The sequence below is a fragment of the Staurois parvus genome, unplaced genomic scaffold (assembly GCF_062004578.1).
Source record: "Staurois parvus isolate SC_StPar_1 unplaced genomic scaffold, SC_StPar_1.0 ptg000813l, whole genome shotgun sequence".
Classification (NCBI taxonomy): domain Eukaryota; kingdom Metazoa; phylum Chordata; class Amphibia; order Anura; family Ranidae; genus Staurois; species Staurois parvus.
Window position 1 is genome coordinate 2,386,395 of NW_028318609.1, and position 23,181 is coordinate 2,409,575.

Genomic DNA, 23,181 nt, shown 5'->3' on the forward strand with positions numbered 1-23,181 from the left:
AGAATCCCTTCCATACACAGGCGCATCTGCCAGGTGAGTCAATTGGTTATCTTATATCTGCATGGGACATCGCCTATCCTTCTAGTACGTCACTATCCTGCCATAAAAACATATCCTTTATGCACAACGTAATGGCAGCATAGTTCTTCCCTGTATTCTATGTGCTTCTTAATATACACCCATTTGTGTAATCATTATTTTTCCTTCTCTGGGATCTATGATGTACCAAAGTCCATATGAGATACTCTTAAAGCAGTTACTGCTTCTCCTGAGTCCTTCATATCCTCTCTCTCTCTCTCTGATTTTTTCCTCCATTTGGACTTTACCCTTTCCTGCCCTCTGGGTGTGTCACTTAGTGTCACACAGCCACAAGCAATACATGACGCTGGTTGCAGAGGGGCTTCCTTCATCAGAGACTGCAGATAGGTATATTTCTAAGGGATGTATGACCAGGCTTTTATCTGTGTGTTGTGATTGCATGAGATAAACTGTGGAACTGGTGGAAAGGAGGAGGATTTGTGTCTGGTGATGTAGATATTGCCTGATAATATTATAATGTACATCTTATTTCATGTATCAGATTGCATGTTATTTTTTATGTACCCTGTGGGGTTTATTTACTAAAGCTGGCTCACTCAGAATCTCATGAACTTCTGCATAGAAACCAATCAGCTTACAGGTTTTATTGGTAAAGCTTAATTGTACAAGCTGAGGTTAGAAGCTACCATGTACAGGTGCACCAGATTCTGAGTGAACAAGCTTTAGTAGGAAAAAAAAAAAAAACCCTGTATGTTTTAAAGGAGCTTTGTCTTCTTGATATATATGGTAGTGCTTGATCATTTTATGTGTGTACCTTTTTTTTATATAAACCTTTCTGCTTTTATGTATGTAGTGCGTCATTTTCCTGCTAGCAATAATCAGCACATTAATTATGGCTTTTATTTGATTAAGGTGAAGGAAACAAGTCAAGAGTCCCTGTCCAGTATGGTAGGTTCACTTTTTTTTAAGTTTAAGGCAGAATATTTTTTTGCTAAACCAATGAGTTGGACTTGCTAAGAGATTATATAATACACGTAGCAAAAGTAATAGCTTTACAGACCACATTTCTGTATACTTAGGAGTCTATTTAGCAATGTATTCACACATTTTTCCTATTGAATTCAAATGGAAAAATGTGTGAGTCTTGTGTAAAAATATTTTTAAATAGGTGCCTTAAAGTGGACCTATAAAGAATAAACCCTCACCCTGCCCTTCTGCCAACCATGTTTCCTTAACCTGGATTTTAACCCTCAGCCGTCACACATATATGTCTACAGTGGCCTAGGGTTGTGTGCTTAGAGCATGCTCACTGCACACTCCCAGCATTCTGATCAAGCTTTCACTCAGAGCTAATGGTTAAGGCTTCTAATCTAGAGTCAGCAAAATGGCTCCTGATTATGTGACCATTGTGAAAGCCAATCACAGTGGTTTCATGAGACGCCATGCTCCCTCTGGGGCACTGAAGATCACTTAAAGGGACTCTATGGGGCAGTGTTAAGTGGTTAAATGGAATTTGTTAGGTTACCTATTCAGGACAGTGATAGTTTGTGTTGTTGACCCACATCCTCACCCTCTGATACATACTTTAGCCCTATTCTGCCACCTCTCTTCATCAAAGCCACAAGGTATGGGGTGCATGTGACCTTCTCCCCATTCTCCCTTGATTTAGTTTGAGTTGTGAATCCAGTTGCCAGCCTCAAACACGATCTCATGAGGGAGGAAAGCAGGTCATTAAATTTCTGGAAACTCGAACACAGAGCTTAAACCGGCTTTAAGATCCTGGAGAAACAAAACAGCAGGGGAGCATAGGAATGGTAACTATCAGTGGGCAACGGTGTTTGCTGAAAAGTATGGGCAAAGTGATAGGTTCTCTCTAAAAGCCAACTCTAACCACATATGTTTTTTATATATTTTGCTTAACAGTTTGGGGAACAGTTAAAAACTCTGTCTGGATTGTTTTGCTGTCTCTGTCCCTGTTGGAGAGATTTTCCCCTCACTGTTGGCCACAGAGCAGGTCTGGAGAACATCCTACGTTGGGCCAAAATGAGAGAAAACCCTAAAAATAAGTTCTAGCCCTTCATCACTCTGCTAAAAAAAAAAATGGTGATTTTTCTAGTTGAATCCTGTAAAGGTGACCAAGCAGGAAAATAAAGCGATAATAAAGGTTAATTTTATTTTTTTGTAAAATAACAAACATGTCTATACTTACCTGCTGTGTGTAGTGGTTTTGCATAGATCCTCCTCTTCTTGGGTCTCCCACAGGCTCTACTGGCTCCTCCTTTCTGTTGGGTGCCCCCATAGCAAGCAGCTTGTTATGGGGGCATCCGCTGCTCCATGTGTCCATTCACACACGGAGCCGTGGCTTGACGCCATCCCCTCTCTCTCCTCATTGGCTGACTGGCTGTGATTGACAGCAGTGGGAGCCAATGGCTCCCACTTGTTGTCTCAGCACATCGCTGGATCTCGATGGGGCTCAGGTAGGTATTGAGGGGGCTGGGGGAGCTGCTGTACACAAAAGGGTTTTTTGCCTACATGCATAGAATGCATGAAGGTAAAGAAACCTTGAGCCTTTACAACCACTTTAAAGGATAAGTTCACCTTTCATTGCATGTTACACCCATATTCAGGGTGTAACATGTTATGTTCAGACTGCCACCCCCCCCCCCCAATCCCTGCTTTCACAGCTAGCGGGGTATCTTCTTTCCCCTCGCTGGCTGTCAAATTTACAAAAAACGTGGCTGTGTGGCACCAGCCACGCAGCTGCATTACTCATTCACAGTCATATGTGAATGAAAGACTACAAGTCCCGACAACCTTAGCAGCTGTCAGTATATCTACTTGCTCATACATCCCATATAGCAAGCAGATATTCTGACATGTTATAAGCGATCTACTGATCTCTGGTGCAATGCTTTCCAGGTTCCTGCAGACAAAAATAATAAATGCAATCCCCAATTTTTTTTATCTGCAAGAAAGTGTGCATTTATTATTTTTTTCTAAAAGGTGAATTTATCCTTTAAGGAAAATACTTCTAATTGGAACATGGACAGCAATAAAACTTGAAAACACTGAGGAGCAGCCAGAAAAAACTTGAATACAGGCACCTTCCCACTCCTCCCACTGTACACAATGTGCAGGGAAGGAGGAAGGCTTCTACAGTTTTGTGGCCTATTCTTTAATCCCTTAATTGAAAGTTAAAGGATTAAAAGGAGTTAAATTGAAACAAAATATTCACTTGATCCTGGTATAACAGGTATGAGGGCAATAAAGAACTATTCATCCTGTAAAATAGGGAGCAAATAAAATACATATATTTTGTGTAATGATGAGTTTTCTGTGTTTTTGCTATGTTTATTTTATCACATAAGTTATGGTCATAAATTAGTTATACTACATATGTGTCTATAACCTGTGCTTCTACCCCTTCGTCTTTCTTGATGACCTGGAATGTAGAATGTTGTGAAATTTGTCATAAGTACATATAAACTTGGACCTAAGATACATGCAGTTAACCAATCCCACTTTTATGGCTGCTATAAATGTCAAATGCTCATAGGTACAGTATTAGTGGAGCTCCACATGCAAGTCCCTATTATGACCAGAATTCTCAAATAGGTAGATAGAAGAGGCATAGGGTTAATTTACTAAAACTGGCAAGTTCAAAATCTGGCACAGCTGTCCATGGTAATCAATCAGCTTCTAACTTGTTCAATTAAGCTTTGACAAAATAACTGGATGCCGACTTGTATTTAGGTACAGCTGCACCAGATTTTACACTCTCTGGTTTTAGTAAATTAACCCCATTGTCTCTATAGGATTAAAAAATATGCTTGTCGTACATATCAATCTGTGTCAATCTTCTTTAGTGGTGTTTTACTGAAACATGTCTACAAACTTAAAATATACTAGGTAAGCCATAAAGTTGTAAATAGTTTACAGTATAGCTCGTAACACTGTACAGTTCATTAATGGCAAGGTCATCGCTGTAAAGGAAAAGTATAGTGTTTTCTTAGTTGATACAACTTTTGAGTTATTTTAGTGACATGCACCTGAAAAAAGAATTTTGGGAGATTTGTGCAAGCTTCCTGTTCCTTATTTTCTTTGCCAATATTTTTTTTATTATTATTATACAGGATTTATAAAGCGCCAACAGTTTTCTCAGCGCTTTACAATATAACGGGAGACAATACAGCAACAATACAGTTCAATACAAGAGGGAAAGGAGGGCCCTGCTCCTTGGAGCTTACAATCTATTTCTTTTCAGTAGAAAAGTACAAAAGCCAACATAGATGCATTAGGCATAGGGAACACTTTGAATGCGTACAAGTATACATAGTAATATAAAACAATAAACCAAGATTATTTGCATGTACATTACGTGGGAGTGGTACAATGATGTATTGCAGAATTACCATGGCAAGAATGTTCTCTCACCGTGTTAGTGCTGGCATTCCAATCAGACTACACAGTGAGCTGTAATTGTCGGCCAAGTGGCCACGTTGTAGGAACACTTAGAAGACAATTAGCAGGAAAGAAAGGAAGGGATAGAACAAACGGGGGTAAAAGATCCCTAAAGGGAGAAGAGGAGAGACCAAGAGTGCACCCTATCCCATAACATCACATCACTCTCTCTCAGGAGGGAGTGGAAAGGTATCTAATTCAAGGATCCCGACTTGTCATTTAGGAGTGCCAAGAGGCATTCATTAATCATGATCCATGACATCTTGCCTTTCAATAATTCAAATGGGACCGTGGGGCTTTCCAGGACTGTGCAATGGAAATTTGTGTATGAAGATAAATGCAATTAGTCTCTTTGTGTGTCTCGGTACCTGTTCTGTATTTTCATTGCTTTGCTTCTTAAGACATAATTTGCATATCTCTCCTGTTGTGACTCTACATACCAGACATTTCAGTTCCTGGAATCCTTCAGGAACAACTTTACAAAATAGTATAGATTACTAAATAACCCACCCAGAGGTTGCAGGGGATTGTAATCATTATATATACATACAGTTGTGCTCAAAAGTTTGCACACCCTGGCAGAAATCATGTAATTTTGGCATTAATATTGAAAATATTACTGAAATCACCCAAATGGCCCAGATCAAACGTTTACATACCCTGGAATGTTTGGCCTTGGTACAGACACACAAGGTGACACACACGGGTTAAATTGGCAATTCATGGTTAACTTGCCACATCTGTGTCTTTTTAAATTGCAATTAGTGTCTGTGTATAGATAGTCAATGATTTTGTTAGCTCTCACATGGATGCACTGAGTAGGCTAGATACTGAGCCATGGGGAGTATAAAAGAACTGTTAAAAGACCTGGGTAGCAAGGTAATGGAACTTTATAATTATGGAAAAGGATATAAAAAGATGTCCAAAGCCTTGAATATGCATATCAGTACTGGTAAGTCACTTAATAAGAAGTGGAAAATGTAGAGGTCTATTGATATCAAGCCAAGTACAGGTAGAGCAAGAAAGATTGCAGCCACAACTGCCAGAAGAATTGTTCGGGATACAAAGAAAAACCCACAGGTAACCTGAAGATAAATAAAAGCTGCTCTAGAAAACGTTGGTGTGGTTGTTTTGAAGAAGCACAATATGACAATACTTCAACAAAAATGAGTTGCATAAGCTGCCAGAAAGAAGCCTTTGCTGCACCACTGCCATAAAAAGGCAAGTCAAAGTGTTGTCAGGCATATTGTAACTGGGCTTTTTTGTGGCAACTCGTCCATGCAACTAATTTTTGTTAAAGCATTATCATATTTTTTAAATATATTTTGTTATACGGTATCAGTTCTAGAGCTCAGTTGGCATGGGTAAACTTTGCAGACAGGGACATCCAGACACAGTAAAAAAAAAGGTTAGTTAAATTTTGTTAATGCTATCTTTGTTCAATTTTGTGTTTGTTCTGACACTCACTTTCTCTGTTTAGTAAGTTAGTAATGGTAATTCTCTAATAGAAATTGATGCGTTTTTCCATGTGCCTAAAGAAATCAATTATCTGTATAGCAACTTCAGCCCTGAAGATTTTACCCCCTTCATGACCAGCGCAATTTTTGCTGTTTGGCACTGCACTACTTTAACTGGCAATCGTGCGATCATGCAACACTGTACCCGCATGAAAGTTAAATAATTTTTTTTCACACAAATAGAGCTTTTTTTGTTGGTATTTGATCACCACTGGGTTTTGTATTTTGTATTATATAAACAATAAAGACCAAAAATAAAAAAAACCTATATTTTCTATTTTCTGTTATAAAACATAACCGATTAAAAATCAAATTTCTAGTGTAAATGTATCCTGCTACATGTCTTTGGTAATTTGGTAAAACAAAAATCCCAATAAGTGTATAATAATTGGTTTGTGCGAAAGTTATAGCGCCTACAAATGATGGTATAAATACTGGGATTTTTATTTATTTTTTATACTAGTAATGGTAGAGATCAGTGACTTATAGGGGGACTGTGATAGTGTGATGGGTAGTCTGACATTAACTGATGCTGGGTGGGAAATGACACTGACATCACCAGTGACACTATCGGTGCTGGGGATGGGGTTAACATCTGGGGCAATCAAAGGGTTAACTGTGTGCTTAAATACACTAGGGGAGACTCTTATATCTCTCTGCTTTGCAGGGAGAAAAAAACAGCCACATCTCTGCTTTCTGTTCAGAGACCTGTGTTTTTAATAATCAGGGTTCTGAACTGTCATGCGCTAAGCCGATCAGCAGGTCCCGGCTTGTGCAAGCACAGAAGGGGTAGTCTGCCTGGCCAGAAATGCTGGATCACATACATTTACGTGATCTGGCACAGTGGAGTCGCTCTGCTGTAGTAAAACTGTGGTAGATAGTCCTTAACCGCTTGCCTACCGGGCACTTTTACCCCCTTCCTGAGCAGGCCATCTTTCAGCACTTTCATACTTTGAATGACAATTGCGGGGTCATGCATAACTGTCCACAAACAAAATCTTTCCCAATCTTTTCACACAAATAGAGCTTTCTTTTGGTGGTATTTAATCGCCACTGGGTGTTTTATTTTTTGCACTATAAACAAAGAGAGCAAAACGTGTGAAAAAATTTTTTTTATTTGTTTCTATTATAAAATTTTGCAAACAGGTAATTTTTCTCATTCACTGATGTGCATTTATGAGGCTGCACTGATGAGGTGGCACGGATAGGCAGCACTGATGGGCACTGATAGTCTGCACTGATGAGGTGGCACTGGTGGGCATTGATGAGGAGACACTAATGATGCTGCACTAATACACAGCAATGATGGTCACTGATAGGCGACACTGACGGGCGGCGCTGACTGACGGCACTAATTGACATCACTGACTGACAACACTGGTGGGCACTTTTGGGCGGCACTGATGGGCAGCACTGATGGGTGGCACTGATGGGGGGCACTGGTTGGAGGTACTGCTGGGCACTGGTGGGTGGCATTGCTGGGCACTGCTGGGATGTACTGCTGGACACTGCTGGGTGGCACTGCAGGGCACTGATCATCAGTGCCGTGATGATCAGTGCCGATTTGCTCTACAACAGGTGCTGGTTGTGACAGCGTGAAGAAAGTGCAGCTGATAACCGGCAACTGTATTTACTCCGTGATCTGCTGTCACTGGACACAGCTGATCATGTGGTAAAAGGCCAATGTGATTGTCCTTTTACCTCATCACGTGATCAGCTGTGTCCATAGGACACAGCGATCACGGCGATCACTGGATGCGCGCCGCTGGGGGCGCATTCTGGGAGGACGTCATATGAAGCCCTCCCAGAACTGGACAACTCCGCTGTAGCTGTCATTCAGCTATAGCTCGGTTAACACTTCAAACTCAGAATGCAAGTGAGCAACGTGTTTTCTGTCTCCTTTTTGAATACAGATACTGCAGGCTGCATCTTTGCCATACCTGGGCAGCACAGTGGCTAAATGGTTAGCACTTCTGCCTGGCAGTACTAGGGTCGTTGGTTCAAATCCCAGCCATGGCACCACCTGCCTGGAGTTTGCATGTTCTCTCTGTGCCTGTGTGGGTTTCCTCCAGGTACTCCCGGTTTCCTCCCACACGTCAAAAGACATGCTGGTAGGTTAATTGGTTCCTGTCTAAATTGGCCCTAATATGTGTATGTATGAATGTAAGTTAGGGACCTTAGATTGTACACCCCTTGAGAGTTAGGGACTGATGTGAATGTACAATATATATCTAAAGCGCTGCGTAAGTTGACAGCGCTATATAAGTACCTGAAATAAATAAATACCTCGCACTCAGATTACCATTAATCCTGTAACACTTGCAGAAAGAGAAAACACATTGATTTCCCTTCATTATCTAGTCCTGAACTGGGTTCAGTCCCAGGTCAGGCTGAATTGTCTAAATGTTGTGTAGTCTGCAGGGAAGCATATTCAGGGCCTGGCTCAGCTGCCCGGCAGTGGTGTCAGAACTAGAAGACTGGCTAGACAGAATTACATCTTTATTAGGTAAAAAAGGAATTTGCTGTTTGAATTCATATCAATGTCTTATGTAGTGAAAGCACATCTTTATATGTAGGACAATAACTGATTATTGGGTTTACATTATTGGCCGATATACATACAGCCAATGTACTGCAAATGTTCAGGAACAAAAAAAGTGTTCAAAAATAAATGTGTCGCGTGTTATAAGGAAAAGGACTACTGTACACATTTATATGACAGTGTTAATATCTTTATATATTTTCTTGCCTAGGACCTGACTGTGCTGGAAGTGCCAGCTGAATTAGCTGCTCTCTTGAATGCGGCACAGGGTAAGCAATGAAAGGGAAACATTCTCTATTGTTGGGAATTTTGTCAGTTTAAAGGCTAGATTGATGTTTGAAAGAAAAATGAAAGGGGAAAAATGTGCATTTTTTTTTTTTTTTTTTTTGTCACGAGCCTGCAAAGCAGTAGATTGCTGATGCAATGTCAGGTTCCTGTAAACTCTTCCTCAAGCTCTTGTAGAGGTTGTCAGTTGGAGAGATGGAGAAAGATTCAGTGGACTAGGAGTATGCTGATTACCGCATTGAGAATCGAGTATTACGAGGCTGCCTGCTGCAGCCGATTTTGAATGTGACAGCAGCTGCGGGGAGAAGAAGTCCTGCCCATTGTCACGAGGAAGGGGCAGTTTGAGGGTGGAAGGCAAGGCATTTGCATCATATTACATATTACAGCCTGAATACAGGCAACATGGTGCAAAAGGTGAACTTTTTAACTGTTAATGAGCTTGGGTTCTACACTATGATATCCTTCACAGGTCCTTCTGACTATATTCTAACTCTATTCCTGACCATTTTTCTAAGCTGTATCAAACCACTTTTGCATTATGATTGAATTTTGCTGGACGAAAAGAAGTTCTGCTATGATAGAAGTGATAGAATTAGAATATTATGCAATGGCTGTTTATTCTCTTTATCCAAGCCTATGAGATGTTACAGCTCACTTTACTAGTTCAAGTAGGCCAGGTGTGACTGGTTTTCATGGGTAAACATTAGTGAGCTTAGGGCAGAATAACAAAGGATAATGCAACAAATCGTTCTCTGTTGTTCATTTGTGCTTCATTTTCTTACCTTTTCCCTTTCTATGAAAACAATTGCTAAAAAAAAAAAACATTTAGCCCTGGTTCACACTGATGCGGTGCGGAATTTGCAGCATTTTCTGTGCGAATTACGCATTGCCTCAGAATCGCACCCTGTTCATGTGAACCGCTGCGGGTGTGTATGTTATGTTAAGAACACCCAAAATTGGTCTGCAAAACATGGTGCAATGTGCAGAATCGGATTGCATAGGTGTGAATACCCATGCGATTGCATTCTAGTGCGGACCAAAAAAAGGGTCCTGCACCTTTTTGGTGTGGATGCGGTGCGATTTGAGCCATACAACATGTATGACTCCAATTGCACCGCACACAATTCACATGTGATTTGCACAGGAATTCAGTGCGGTTCCTGTGCGCATCACATGCGATATACCGCACATCATATGTGTGAACCCAGCCTTAAGCAGTACTGCATCTTGCATTTGTAACAAAAGTTATTTTTTAAACCATACATGAATTGAAGACAACCCTGCTTTCATTATTGTGTTGTGGGAACAATAGACCATTAGCTAAAATTCAGCCTAAGACAGCAGTGTTTATCCCCTATGGTGGGGCTCTGAAATTCATACAGCTGTTTAAAGGGAAAGTCAAAGTGTATTTCCAATGAGCATATATTCACACATGTGCAATGCAAATTGAAGCTCCGTTTCCCCAGCTAATTGGCAAAGTAGTTGTTCGGTGGTACAGGTCAGGTTTTGATCAGGATCAGGTCAGGTTTACATCAGGATCAGGAGAGAAAACTGACCTGAAATGGTGTTCACAAACTCACAACATGTGCGACTCAGAAACAGTTCCCATAGCAGTCAATGAGCCTGTAATCCACACCTGAACCAGACCACACTGCTCAGAAATCAGACAGGACTTTTTCAATCCGCACTGCCACTGCACCAGATGTAAGTAAACAGGCACCATAGTAAGCAATGTTATTTCACATGTTATGCGGATTGGATGCAGTTCAAACTGCATCCAATCAGCGTTTTTGTGAACTGGTTGCAGACCAAGCAGATCATGTATAAAAAGCAAACATGTCTATCCAATGTACATACATTTGTAATAAAGTAAAACAAAAAACAACAAGGATTAGTTACATTATTTGCTTACATGCCCCTGCTAACCTGGCTTACTGCCAAGCCATTGTCCACACAACCTAAGTCCTAAGGCATCATGGAAGCTAAATGATTTCTAGCTACATTTATTCCTGTCGCATGAGACTATTGAAAATAAGATCTCCAAACTTTTGTGGTTCCATGAATTTTATTTAGGCATCAAACTAAACTGGGAAACCTTTAAAAGCGTATCTGCAAGGCGTTTTTATTGCTAAAATCTCCAGAGTGAAACATAATGCTAGCAACCAGCTGAGTCAGGTTGATCAAACGGTATGCAAATTGGAACAAAGTTACATTATTGATCCCTCAGAACTGAATAGATGGGCTTGGAGGTCAGTTCAGGAGGCTTTGGACCATATGGTTACCTCCTCGGGAGAATGCTAACTTGTTTTAATAAACTAACATTTTACGAAAAAGGGGAAAAAAAAACTAGTCACTTATTCTCCAAAACGGCTTAATCTCATACTATTTCCCAAGCTATAGGGGCTCTAATAACCATAGAGGGTAGACTAGTTAATTCCCCCGATGAGATTATCAGCACCCTTGTTTCATATGTCTCGAATCTGTATAGTTCTAAGGCCCCTTTCACACAAGCGATTAATTAGATCCCCCTGACTATTTTTCAGGTGGACCCAATCAAACCCTCCATTCTCCTTTATGGGCAGTCGGATGTAAGCAGACTTGTATCCGTTTACACCTGGCTACCTCTGATCCGATACAGAGAAAACAAAAGAAAGGGATTCCATTCCCCTCTGCCTGGCCAGATCTGAGAGCAGTCGGGTGTAAACAGACAGCCAGTCTGTTTGCATCCAACTGCCCATAGAGCAGAGCAGGCTGTGTCCGTGTCCACTCTACAGAACCAGAGAGGACACGGACCTGTCATTTGGCCACGCCGCTCAGCTCAGCAGGGCATCAACGGACAGATCCCATGCTGAGCAAAACCAGATCTAGCCTAAGCTGTCCTATAAACTGGATTCATAGCTACTATATAATATTAGCACTAAGATAATGTGATATATATATAAAGAGAGAGAGAGAGCTACCCCCACAGGAGCCGCTGAGTTTGATTGGGTGTTCCTAAGCTCTGCATGGTCAGGCAACACACATTTTCCACATCTTCTCACAGAGAGTCAGTAAAACAGTCCTTGAGCTGTTTTTTTGTAGTTTTTATTGAGGGGTTAACAACTTGGATGGGGCCAAGGGGTATATTGGATGCCCAAGGAACTACAAACTTGAAGACAAACATCTTAGCAAACTGTACACGGTACAAAAATATGGATATAAAAAATAGCACTGTCTCTTTAAAGAGCACTGAAGTCCCCTTGATGTACCTCCTCAGACTCCAGATGAATCCTTCCTGCTTCACCCGGCTGCACTGAGAATATCCCTGGGCAAGGGATTCCAAGATCTGCCAATTATGTAGTCCCGTATGCAGACTGACCATTTGGAAACTCGGGCACTGCTCGAGGTCAGTAGGGGGCCCCATGAGATGCCCCTGGTACCTTTTTCATAGGCTTTTTTGAGTTTGGGCAAGGACACAGGGGCCCCATGATCCCCTATTGCCCGGGGGCCCCATGAGTTGTCAGTCCACCCCTGCCCATTTGAGAACTAGTTTGGGACTTGCACCTGACCATCCTCTCCCTTTATCTGGTCCAGGAGGTTTAGAAGCACTCTCACTGTCCTATCCTGTTTGGTTGGTGGGTTGTAGCTGCTTTCAGGCCTTACTCTGGGCTGGCTCCTTCCCTGCTGACAGGATTATCCTCCCCAGGACACTTGGCACAGTGGAGATCCTTCTTTCCAGCAAGCAGCCTGTAGGTAGGCCTCCTTCCAGGCTCCACTATCCTGCACCATCTATTTGTCCATCTTCCACGACTCCCCTGCTGCGCAGGCTCTGTTATATTTAAGAGTTGCCCTTGGCCACCATGCCTGGCCTGCTGACTGGGGATTGACCACGTTCTCCTAAACATGTAAATTCCAGGTGAGAGCACAACTGGTGTCAGTGTTGGTGGAGGTACACCGTATATGATAAAAGGAAGATTTGTACAGCACAAGTCATTTTTAAATGAAAGAATCACGCTGTGGCAATGGACTATAGTAGTGTATAGTTATTGTGCACATTGTTTATTATATATTTCTTTATTACCCACTTCTCTATGCACTGTTGTTGTGCTAATCTGAAGGCCACATGAAGTTTGGAGGTCTTTAGCTATTGACTCTGCAGGCAGTTGGTGACTTCTGCACACTGCGCTTCAGCATGCGCTGACCACGCTCTGTCATTCTACGTGGCCTACCACTTTGTGGCTGAATTGCTGTTATTCCCAGTTGATACCACTTTGTTACCACAAACAGTTGATCGTGGAATATTTAGTAGCAAGGACATTTCACGAATGGTCTTTTTGCATAGGTGGCAACCTATCACGGTACCACGCTTGAATTCACTGAGCTCCTGGGAGCGACCAGTTCTTTCACAAATGTTTGTAGAAGCAGTCTGCATGCCTAGGTGCTTGATTTTATACACCTGTGACCATGGAGGTGATTGGAACACCTGAATCCAATTATTTGGAGGGGTGTCCTAATACATTTGGCATTATAGTGTGTGTGTATACTAACCACTTCAAGTGCAGACACATTCACCCCTTCCAGCCCAGGCCAATTTTCAGCTTTCAGCACTTTGAGTGACAATTACTCAGTCATGCAACACTGTACCCATATGAAATTTTTATAATTTTTTTTAGACAGATAAAGCTTTCTTTTGGTGGCATTTGATCACTACTGGGTTTTTATTTTTTGCTATATAAATAAAAAATTACAAATTGTGAGAAATAAATTGCAAATAAATTATTTTTCTTCATAAAAATGTAGGCCAAAATGTATTCTGCTACATTTCTGGGCTAAAAATAACCCACAACAGTGTATATTATTTAGTCTGTATGAAAACCATAGAGTAAAAACTATGGGATATATATCTGAAAATTGATCGGTTGAGACCCTAAAATGCTGGATGCTGGTATGATGTATGGCAGTGATCAGGATGCTGGTATGGGGTATGGTGGAGATCAGGACATTAGCATAGGGTATGGAGTGAACAGGATACTGATATGGAGGTGATCAGGGCGCTGGTATGGGGGTCATCAAGACGCTGGTATGGCAGTGATAAGGATGCTTGTATGACAATGATCAGGACACTGGTATGGGATATGGGGGTCATCAGGACACTGGTATAGGGTATGGCAGTGATCAGAATGCTGGTATGGGGTATGGCGGTGATCAGAATGCTGGTATGGGGTATGGCGGTGATCAGAACGCTGATATGGCACATGGTTTTATCAATTTGCTGGTATGCGGCATGGCGGTGATCAGGATGCTTGTATGGCGTATGGGGTGATCAGGATGCTTGTATGGCATATGGGGTGATCAGGATGCTTGTATGGGGTATGGCAGTGATCAGGGTGTTGGTATGGGGTATGATGGTGATCAGGGTGCTGGTGTGGGGCTATGGCAGTGATCAGGACGCTGCTATGGCAGTGATCAAGACATTGGTGTGGTGTATGGTGGTGTTTTTATGTGCACTGGGTCAGATGACAGGGCTGGCTGCATTGTTTATAGTCCCTACACTGGGGCAGTGATCAGGGACACTGGTGTGTCTTGCACTGCAGTCTGTGAGTGTACAAGCAACTTAACAGGCTGTTGTACACTCACAGGCTGCAGGATCACTTCTCTCTGTTCTCAAGAGCAGAGAGACGTGATCTTTAGTTTCACTTTGCTTTGTGTACTATGTGATTGTTGTAATTGGACACAGCAATCACATGGTAAAACACCATGTGATTGCCCGGACACAGCGGTAATGTGATCCTCTGTGTCCAAGCAATATACCAATCACCAGGCTCACAGATGCGTGTTCTGTGAGCCGCACAGGAGCCATCGATGAAGGCTGACGTACAAGTACAATAGCCCATATCAGCAAAGCTTTCTTTCTAGTGACATTACCAGGTGCACAGTGATGTAGACCGAATGCTATGGTAATGGCAGTGGAAGTTCCCACCATGTAGTTAGAGCAACCTATTCACAACAAAGGATTCAGAAGGCAGGAGCAGAGGCAAGTGCTGTCTCCAAATACAGCAAAAATACATTATTAGGTTTTCTGAAAACTCCTGGGAGTCCAAGGGAATCGCCAAACAGCATAATCGCCTAGGTGGTCGGAATGCAGAAGTGCTGCCAAATTACATTAAAATAGGTATTTAGAAATAATTAAAACAACTGAGAATATCCATGTAGCACTGTACTGCAAATGGGCATTGTGATCCAAGGAATATGTAAAAATGGGTGAAGCTCTGCTTTAATATTAATTTTACCTATCCACAAGCCTTTGTATATGTGAGCTGACTGAAGATCACAGCTCGCTTTCTCTGTAGCTCCCTCTCTGCTGTTGGGACCTGTGACTATGTGAAAAGGCTTATGGCTGATGGAACTAAAAAAGGTACAAATGCTGCCTGTTTGCTTGAGGAAACATATTAGGGGTACCTATGAGTCAGGAACTGATCTGAGTTTAGTTAATGTCTCAACTGAGCAGGCTTTTTGTTTGCTTTATGTCGTGGACTTGCTGTACAAAGCCCTCCTGCATTGTAAAATTGAAAATTTGTTTGTTTACGGCCTTGCTGAAACAAAGGTGCAAACTTCCTTGCTCTATTCCTGGGTTTCCCTGTCTTGTGCATAGTTTAATGCTGCCATTATCATTTGAGACTGCTCCCATTGCAACTAGGTGTACTGATATGGGCAGTTCCTTAAACATCTATTGTTTAACAGAATCAAGGAGCTTGTAATATACAGTTAGGTCCATATATGTTTGGAAACAGACACAATTTTAGATTTTTCAGGTATTTACCAAAACATATTCAAGCTATAGTTATATAATTGATATGGACTGAAAGTGCACACTCTCAGGTTTAATTTGAGGGTATGAACATCCAAATTGGAGGAAGGGTTTAGGAATTGCAGCTCCTAAGAGGAGCCATCCCCCCTTTTTCAAGGGACCAAAATTAATTGGACAATTGAATCAAAAGCTGTTTCATGGCCAGGTGTGGGCTACTCCTTCATTATTTCTTCATAAATTAGGCAGGATAAAGGTCTGGAGTTGATTCTAAGTGTGGCATTTGCATTTGGAATCTATTGTTGTGAACAATCATGCATTCAAAGGATCTGTCCATGCAAGTGAAACAGGCCATTGTAAGGCTTCAAAAATGAAACAAATCCATCAGAAAGATAGCAGCAACATTAGGAATGGCCAAATCAACAGTTTGGTACATTCTGAGGAAAGAAAGACGCACTGGTGAGCTCAGCAACATAAAAAGGCATGGACATCCACAGAAGACAACAGTGGTGGATGATCGCGGGATGCTCTCTATGGTAATGAAAAACCCATTCACAACATCCAGACAAGTGAAGGATACTCTCTAAGAGGTGGGCGTATCATTGTCAAAGTCTACAATCAAGAGAAAACTTCATGAGAGCAAATACAGAGGGTTCACCACAAGGTGCAAACCATTCATAAGCCTGAAGAATAGAAAAGCCAGATTAGACTTAAAACATCTACTGTAAAAAATCCAGACCAGTTCTGAAAAAGCATTCTTTGTATGGATGAAACTAAAATTAATCTGTATCAGAATGACAGGAAGAAAAAAAGCTTGGAGAAGGCTTGAGACAGCTCATGATCCAAAGCACACAACATCATCTGTAAATATGGTGGATGCAGTGTGATGGCATGGGCATGCATGGCTTCCAGTGGCACTGGGTCATTGGTGCTTATTGATGTGACAGAAGACAGAAGCAGCCGCATGAATTCTGCAGTGCTTAGAGATATACTGTCGGCCCAGATTCAGCCAAATGCAGCAAAGTTGATTGGATGGCGCTTCATCACAGTACAGATGGACAATGATTCAAAACACAGTGTAAACGTGATCTAGGAGCTTTTGAAGGAAAAGAAGTAGAATATTCTGCAATGGCTGAGTCAATCACCTGATCTCAGCCCAAGTGAGTATGCATTTCACTTGCTGAAGGCAACAATTGAGACTGTCCGTGATACTTTTTTTATTTGCACTAACATACAATTTTGAGAACAAGCTTTCGGGGTATGTCCCCTTCTTCAGGTCTAAGAAGTACTGAAAGAAAGATTTAGCAGAATGATGGAAGAGATGTAGGGGATGGGAAAAAAAAAACAGATAAGACACAGCAAAAGCAAAGTCTGGATGGGGGGGGGGGGGGATAGACAACGCTAGCAGAGGCAGTGCTGCTTGGTTTGAGTTGATAGTCATAAAACTGTTGGATAATGTTCCTGTAGCAAATGCACTAATACAGCTACAATTACCTCATCACTTGCTGAAGGCAAAACTAAAGGTAGAAAGACCCACAGACAAAGAACAACTGAAGACAGCTGCAGTTAGAGCCTGGCAAAGCATCAGAAAGAAGGAAACCCAGTCTTTGGTTATGTCCATGGGTTCCAGACTTCAGGCAGTCATTGCCAGTAAAAGATTCTCAACAAAATATTAAAAATGAACATTTTATTTATGAATATATTAATTTGTCCAATTACATCTGAGCCCCTGAAAATGGAGGGACTGTGTATAAAAATGGTTGCAGTTCCTAAAATTTGTACTTAATATTTACAGTATGTTCAACCCATTGAATTAAAGCTGAAAGTCTGCACTTCAAATTCATTGTTTTTGTTTCATTTTAATTTATTCTGGTGGCATACACAGCCAAAAGTATGAAAATTGTGCCAATGTGTCCAAATATATATGGACCTAACTGTAGTTCATAGTGGCAAATGCTAACCAGCAAGAGACCAACCATCTAACTGCCCGGCAATTGAAACAACTGACTGTAGGGAGGCGCATGCACGGGGCTGCCCAAGATGGCCATGACCTAAGCTAGCTCCGCTCACCCCGGACACTTCTCCTACTTTCCCTCTGGCTAACAAGAGCCCATCGAGTCCCCGCTAGTCTCCACTGGTGTCGGAGTGTGCGGGGGAGCGATCTGTGGCCATGGCCCCTCCGGAATGGGCCAAACCAAGGCAGCAGGCTGATCCTAGGCCACAGCGCAAGCTCCCATCCAAGATGGCGTCGGCTCCCCCTGCTGATGAGACCACACGGCACTCATTAGGAGACTCTGAGGATTCTGTTGACAGCTCTTTGTAGTTCCCCTCTGCCTTGCAGCCACCCTGTATGGATCAGGATTCGGTTCTTTTGGGTAAGATTCGGGGGATTGTTTATGAGGAACTTGGCGAAATCTCTCGTAAATTATCAGCTGATTTACTCAAGGAACTTAGAAATGTGGGTGAGAGGGCTGCTCTTTTATAACACAGAATGGATGATGTTACTACATTTTTGGATGGCCATGAGGGTGATATAGAAAATCTGCAGGCTGAATTACATTCTCTTAAGAATCAGCAAAATAGAGCTCATCACAGTAATATTCGTATCAGGGGCCTACCTGAGACTATTACAGATCTCCATGGCTCTGTGTTATCTCTATTGCAAGAGCTGGTCCCTTATGTTCCGGTGGATCGTTTTGGAGATAGATAGGATACATAGGGCCTTAGGCTACAGACCACCTGAAGGCCCACCTCGGGACATCATATTGAAATTTCATTATTATAAAACAAAGGAACAGGTGATGCGAATGGCTAGACTCGTTCCAGAGTCACCCTTATCAGATTTATTCTGACCTCTCTCAAACTACCATCTTGAAGAGAAGTTCTATGAAACTCTATCTTCAAATTCTTCAGGACAATCATATTCGTTATCGCTTTCGGGTTCCCCTTCGGACTCTCCTTTATGTATAAGTGGTCTAAATATGATGCCTTTAATCCGCTTGATCTTAAACACTAGATAATGAGAAAAACTCCTGCGCTCAATGGAACACCTATTAATAAGCAGCACACACTCGCCTCAACCACAAGGAAAGAACATAAAAATACAAAAAATAGTGCAGCGCTAACAACCTATACTAAAATACAAATGAGATAAATGGAAATATCACATATAGAATGCACAATAAATATTCAGTGTTAGGTGCTCATAAAATGAATAGTATGTGCAGCAGTCCATAAATGCCAATGATGGTGAAAAATCACAGCAAAACTCCGTGAGGTGATCACAGTGCCACTCAGTGTGCAGTCAATCCACAGATGGCCAAGATGGCCCCTCACCTCCTTGATGCGACCCACTGGGCCAAACAGCTATGTAGGTGACCTTATACACCCAATAAGGTATCATCAAAGGATGGAACGTATGGATAGATCCCTCCAATATCTTCTGCTATCTCCTAGGTACTCGATTCCACAAAACCGTTTAAGATACCATTAAAAACAAAGAAGATCCTCCATAGTGTGATCCAGTTTTAATAATAACATGAATATAAATAAAATGCCCACTCACATGTAAAATGACAAAGATCAGCTTTTTCCCATATCATGGGTGTGTTTCTTTTTTTTTCCTTTTTCTGTTTGCCTTTGGGGGTGTGGGGGATGCGCTTTTGGGGTGCCCCCATGACCGGGTGATTTTTGTGTGATTGTCATGACTCTCACTTGGTTGTCACTTAATGTTCAAGGTTTGAACTCACCACAGAAACTAACTAAAGTTTATAAATATCTTTGTTCCTCCAAAGTCAATATTGCCTGTCTACAGGAGACTCACCTGATTTCCTCTTATGGCCTGCGATTTTTGGACGGTCGTCATGCCCGGGTTTTTTTCGCCTCGGCCCTGGTCAAGAAGGGGGGGGGGTCCTCTTGGCGATTCACAACTCCTTGCCTTTTCAGGAGCACAAAGTAGTTGCGGACCCCCAGGGCCGCTATTTGATAGTTGTAGGGACTACAGGATGTAGAGGTTACAATCTGTCCGTGCTATGCACCCAATCAGAGACAAACCTGTTTTTTTGCACATCTTTTGTCGGTTCTTTAGGCTCATCAGAAAGGCCATCTTATGCTTTCAGGCGACTCTAATTTAGTTCTTAATCCTAAACTAGATAAATCTCCCACAGGCTCAGCGGCCTCTTCTCCACTCTCTGGAGTTTGGGCATACTCTCAATTCTCATAATCTGGTCGATGCCTTGCAGGAATTTCTTCCCACTTCTAGAGATTATACCTTTTTCTCTAATCCTCATTCTAGCCATTCTTGTATTGATCATGTTTTTGTGGCCCCTTCTTTCCTTCCACATTTACTTTAGATTAGTATGCCTTAGTCTGATCATGATCCTATCATTACGCAGTGTTCAGTTCCCTCTCAGTGCCCAAGGGCTCCCATCTGGTATCTTAATGATTCCTTCTTCTCCGTTTCCTCTGTAGTTGAGGATGTTCGGATCCATTCCTTGGATTCCTTTGGAATAATTTGGATACGGTTTCCTTGTCTGCTACTCTTTGGGAAGCGTATAATGTGGTTTTTAGAGGCTATATCATACAACTGTCTTCCAGGCGGCGTAGAGAACGGGACCACCATCGTCAGGCTTTGAAACGTGAACTTGAGTGGGTCACGGTGCTTTTTAAGTGCTCTCCAACAGCTGAGCTCAGACGGAAGGTGGATCGTCTTCGTACGGATCTGAACCTTTGTTTGACTGACAAGGCTGAGCGTCATTTGCGCTGGTCTCATCAGAAATGTTATGCAAATGGCAACAATATTAGGACTATGTTAGCTAATAAGTTACGATCGTTCGCCCCTCAACAACATCATTATACCCTAAAAACTAGGAAATGTTTGAGAACCTCTAACCCTAGGCATATAGTGGATGAGTTTTCCCATCATCTTTCAAAACTTTATGCCAGTTCAGGGGATGCCCTGGCGGATGTCATTGATATGTTTCTTCAGGGGACTCCTTTACCTCGTATAACAGACGTTCAAAGGGACATGTTGGGCGCTGAATTACGCAGGACGAACATTGGCAAACGATTCATTTCTTGAAGGTGCATAGGCGTGCCAGCCCAGATAATTTCATGGCTCTTATTTATAAAAATTTAGTGATGTTGTAGTCCCTGTTCTGATCCAGGATTTCAATAAGCTTAAGCGAGATGGTCAGCTGACTTTGGAAATGGTGAAGGCTCAGATAGTGATGATTCCTAAGCCAGGGAAAGATCAGCAATCTTGGTCGAAATTACCGCCCTATTTCTTTGTTAAATGTGGACATGAAAATTCTGACTAAAACCCTGGCCAATAGATTGAATGTGTTAATCCCTACCTTATTCGATAAAGATCAAGTAGGTTTTGTGCCTCGACTCCAAGCTGCTGACAATATCCGCCGCTCTATTTTAATCAGTCACTTCGCTCAAATGTGGTCCCAGGAACCTATGTTTTTGTCCTTGAATATGACTAAAGCCTTTGATACTCTTTCTTTGACTTGTTTACAGAGGGCCTTGCAGAGATGGGGTATAGATGATTTTCTTCAGTGGATTTATAGACTTTATAGTACTCCGTCCGCTACGGTCTTGTTAAGGACCAGCCAGCGGTAGCCTCTAGCGCTCCACAAACTGGGATTCCCCAAGGCGCAGAATCTAAGCCCCGACCTACTTGTTCACCAGGGCCCCTAATGGTGGGGATGGACTTGGAGCAGGTTGAAACCAGGTCGCGGCCCCTGGGTGCAACCAGTTGTGGTAGAAGCACTTGCCAGTGGTATATCGCAGGTCAGAGCCTGATGTGAGGAGGTAGAGTGAGCGAAGTCAGACTGGCCGGGTCGGTAACGGTGGAGGCAGTACGGTACAAGCGGCAGGCAGAATGCTAAACAGGTCACAGGCCGGGTTCAGTAACAGGAGATCAAACTTGCAGGATTAGACAGGAGAATGGTCAGACAAGCCAGGGATCAGGGCAGGAGACAGTCGGCGAATCAGGGTCAGGCAGGGTCGGCAAGAAGGCAATCTACTTCAGGAAACGCAGAATACAGGTAAAGACCATATGGCAACTTGAGTACAGACATAGCCTGTTTAAATAGGGCGCCCTGCGCCCTCATTGGTGCCAGGCGCGCGTCCGTGCTCCGCGGTAAAGCCTGGGATCCCTGACAGCTCTGTTATCATGGGGTTGAATCCTCTCGGTTTCCAATTAGGGGTGGTACGCGTCAGGGTTGTCCCCTGTCTCCTATTCTTTTTATCATGGCCCTAGAGCCGCTCGCAGTTCGTATTTGACTTCATCCGGACATTTCATATCTTGAGTTGGTGGGGTTACATCATAAGATTGCGTTTTTTGCGGACGATATCTTGATGTATCTCTCTTCTCCATTTGTTTCTCTCCCTAATCTCCAGTCGCTTCTGACTGATTTTGCTCATCTGTCGGGTTTATATGTGAATCCTACTTAGTGGCTATGAACATTACCCTTCCCCAATCGCTTGTGACATATCTTCGATCCCAATTTCCATTTCAATGGACTTCCTCTCTTCCTTAGTTAAACTTACACCTTGTTATGATTTGTTATATCAGGCAAATATTCCTCCCCTACTTTCTCAGCTAACCATGTTGATCTCTTTTTGGCAATCCATGACCTTATCCTGGTTTGGTAGGGCTCAAGCGATTAAAATGACCTACCTTCCCAAATTACTTTATCCTTTTTGAGTGCTCCCTGTTCGGATTCCACCTCATATACTCCGTATTTTACAAATTTTGCAGTTTGTATGGGCTTCGGTACGTCCCTGCTTGTCTAAGCAGTTGCTTTACCGCCCACGCATTTGGGGTGATCCTGGTCTCTCGAACGGTCATCACTACTATATTGCGGCCCAAGTTACTCCTCTTATGCAGCTTTTTTCTGTTAGAGATTTGCCCTTCTGGGCTTTGATAGACACTTTGGACACACATCCCCTTTTGCCTTTTGCTTTACCCTGACTTCCTCTGTCTTCACGGCCTAAACTGTTGAATCCTGTCCTGGCTCATTCTTTGAAAATTTGGAACTCATCTAAATATTCGGCGGGTCTACTCTTCCCGCATTTACCTCTTTTACAGTTATTCAACTGTCTGTTTTTTCCCCCAGGGGATTCTGATAAGATGGCCTTTTGTTGGTGGATAACCCATGGTTTTACAACTGTTCACTCATTGATCACTGGTCGAGGTATGCGTACGTACGTACAGCTTCGAGAGAGTCCTGCTATTCCTCCCTTGGAGATATTTTGTTATTTGCAAATACATCATTTTGTTGCACCTTTGATTCGTAGGTTTTGAATCACTTTGTAAGGCATCAGATTCCACTAAAGGTGCCCTCTCTCATGTTTGTTTATCAAGCCGGAATCCTTTGGATGAACCTTTACCTACCTATTGTGTACAATGGAGTGTGGAGCTTCAGACGGACATTTCTGCTGAGATTTGGGGTCCTATGTGGCAAGCAGTTTCTTGCTGCTCTCGTAATATACCGGCATTAGAGAATTCCTATACGGTGATCTCGATATGGTATTTTACTCCA

The 23,181-nt window shown here is 42.3% G+C and overlaps 1 protein-coding gene across 1 annotated transcript in view; it reads left to right on the plus strand.

The window, feature by feature from the left end:
* The first annotated feature begins 304 nt into the window (after positions 1-304).
* MYO15B (myosin XVB) overlaps positions 305-23,181 on the plus strand; it is a 205,917-nt gene continuing 183,040 nt past the window's right edge. Inside the window, exons 1-3 of the mRNA XM_089654889.1 lie at positions 305-426; positions 952-987; positions 8,771-8,828. Coding sequence (XP_089511015.1) covers positions 985-987; positions 8,771-8,828 — 61 coding nt within the window. The 5' untranslated portion in view covers positions 305-426; positions 952-984. The remainder of the gene's footprint in view (positions 427-951; positions 988-8,770; positions 8,829-23,181) is intronic.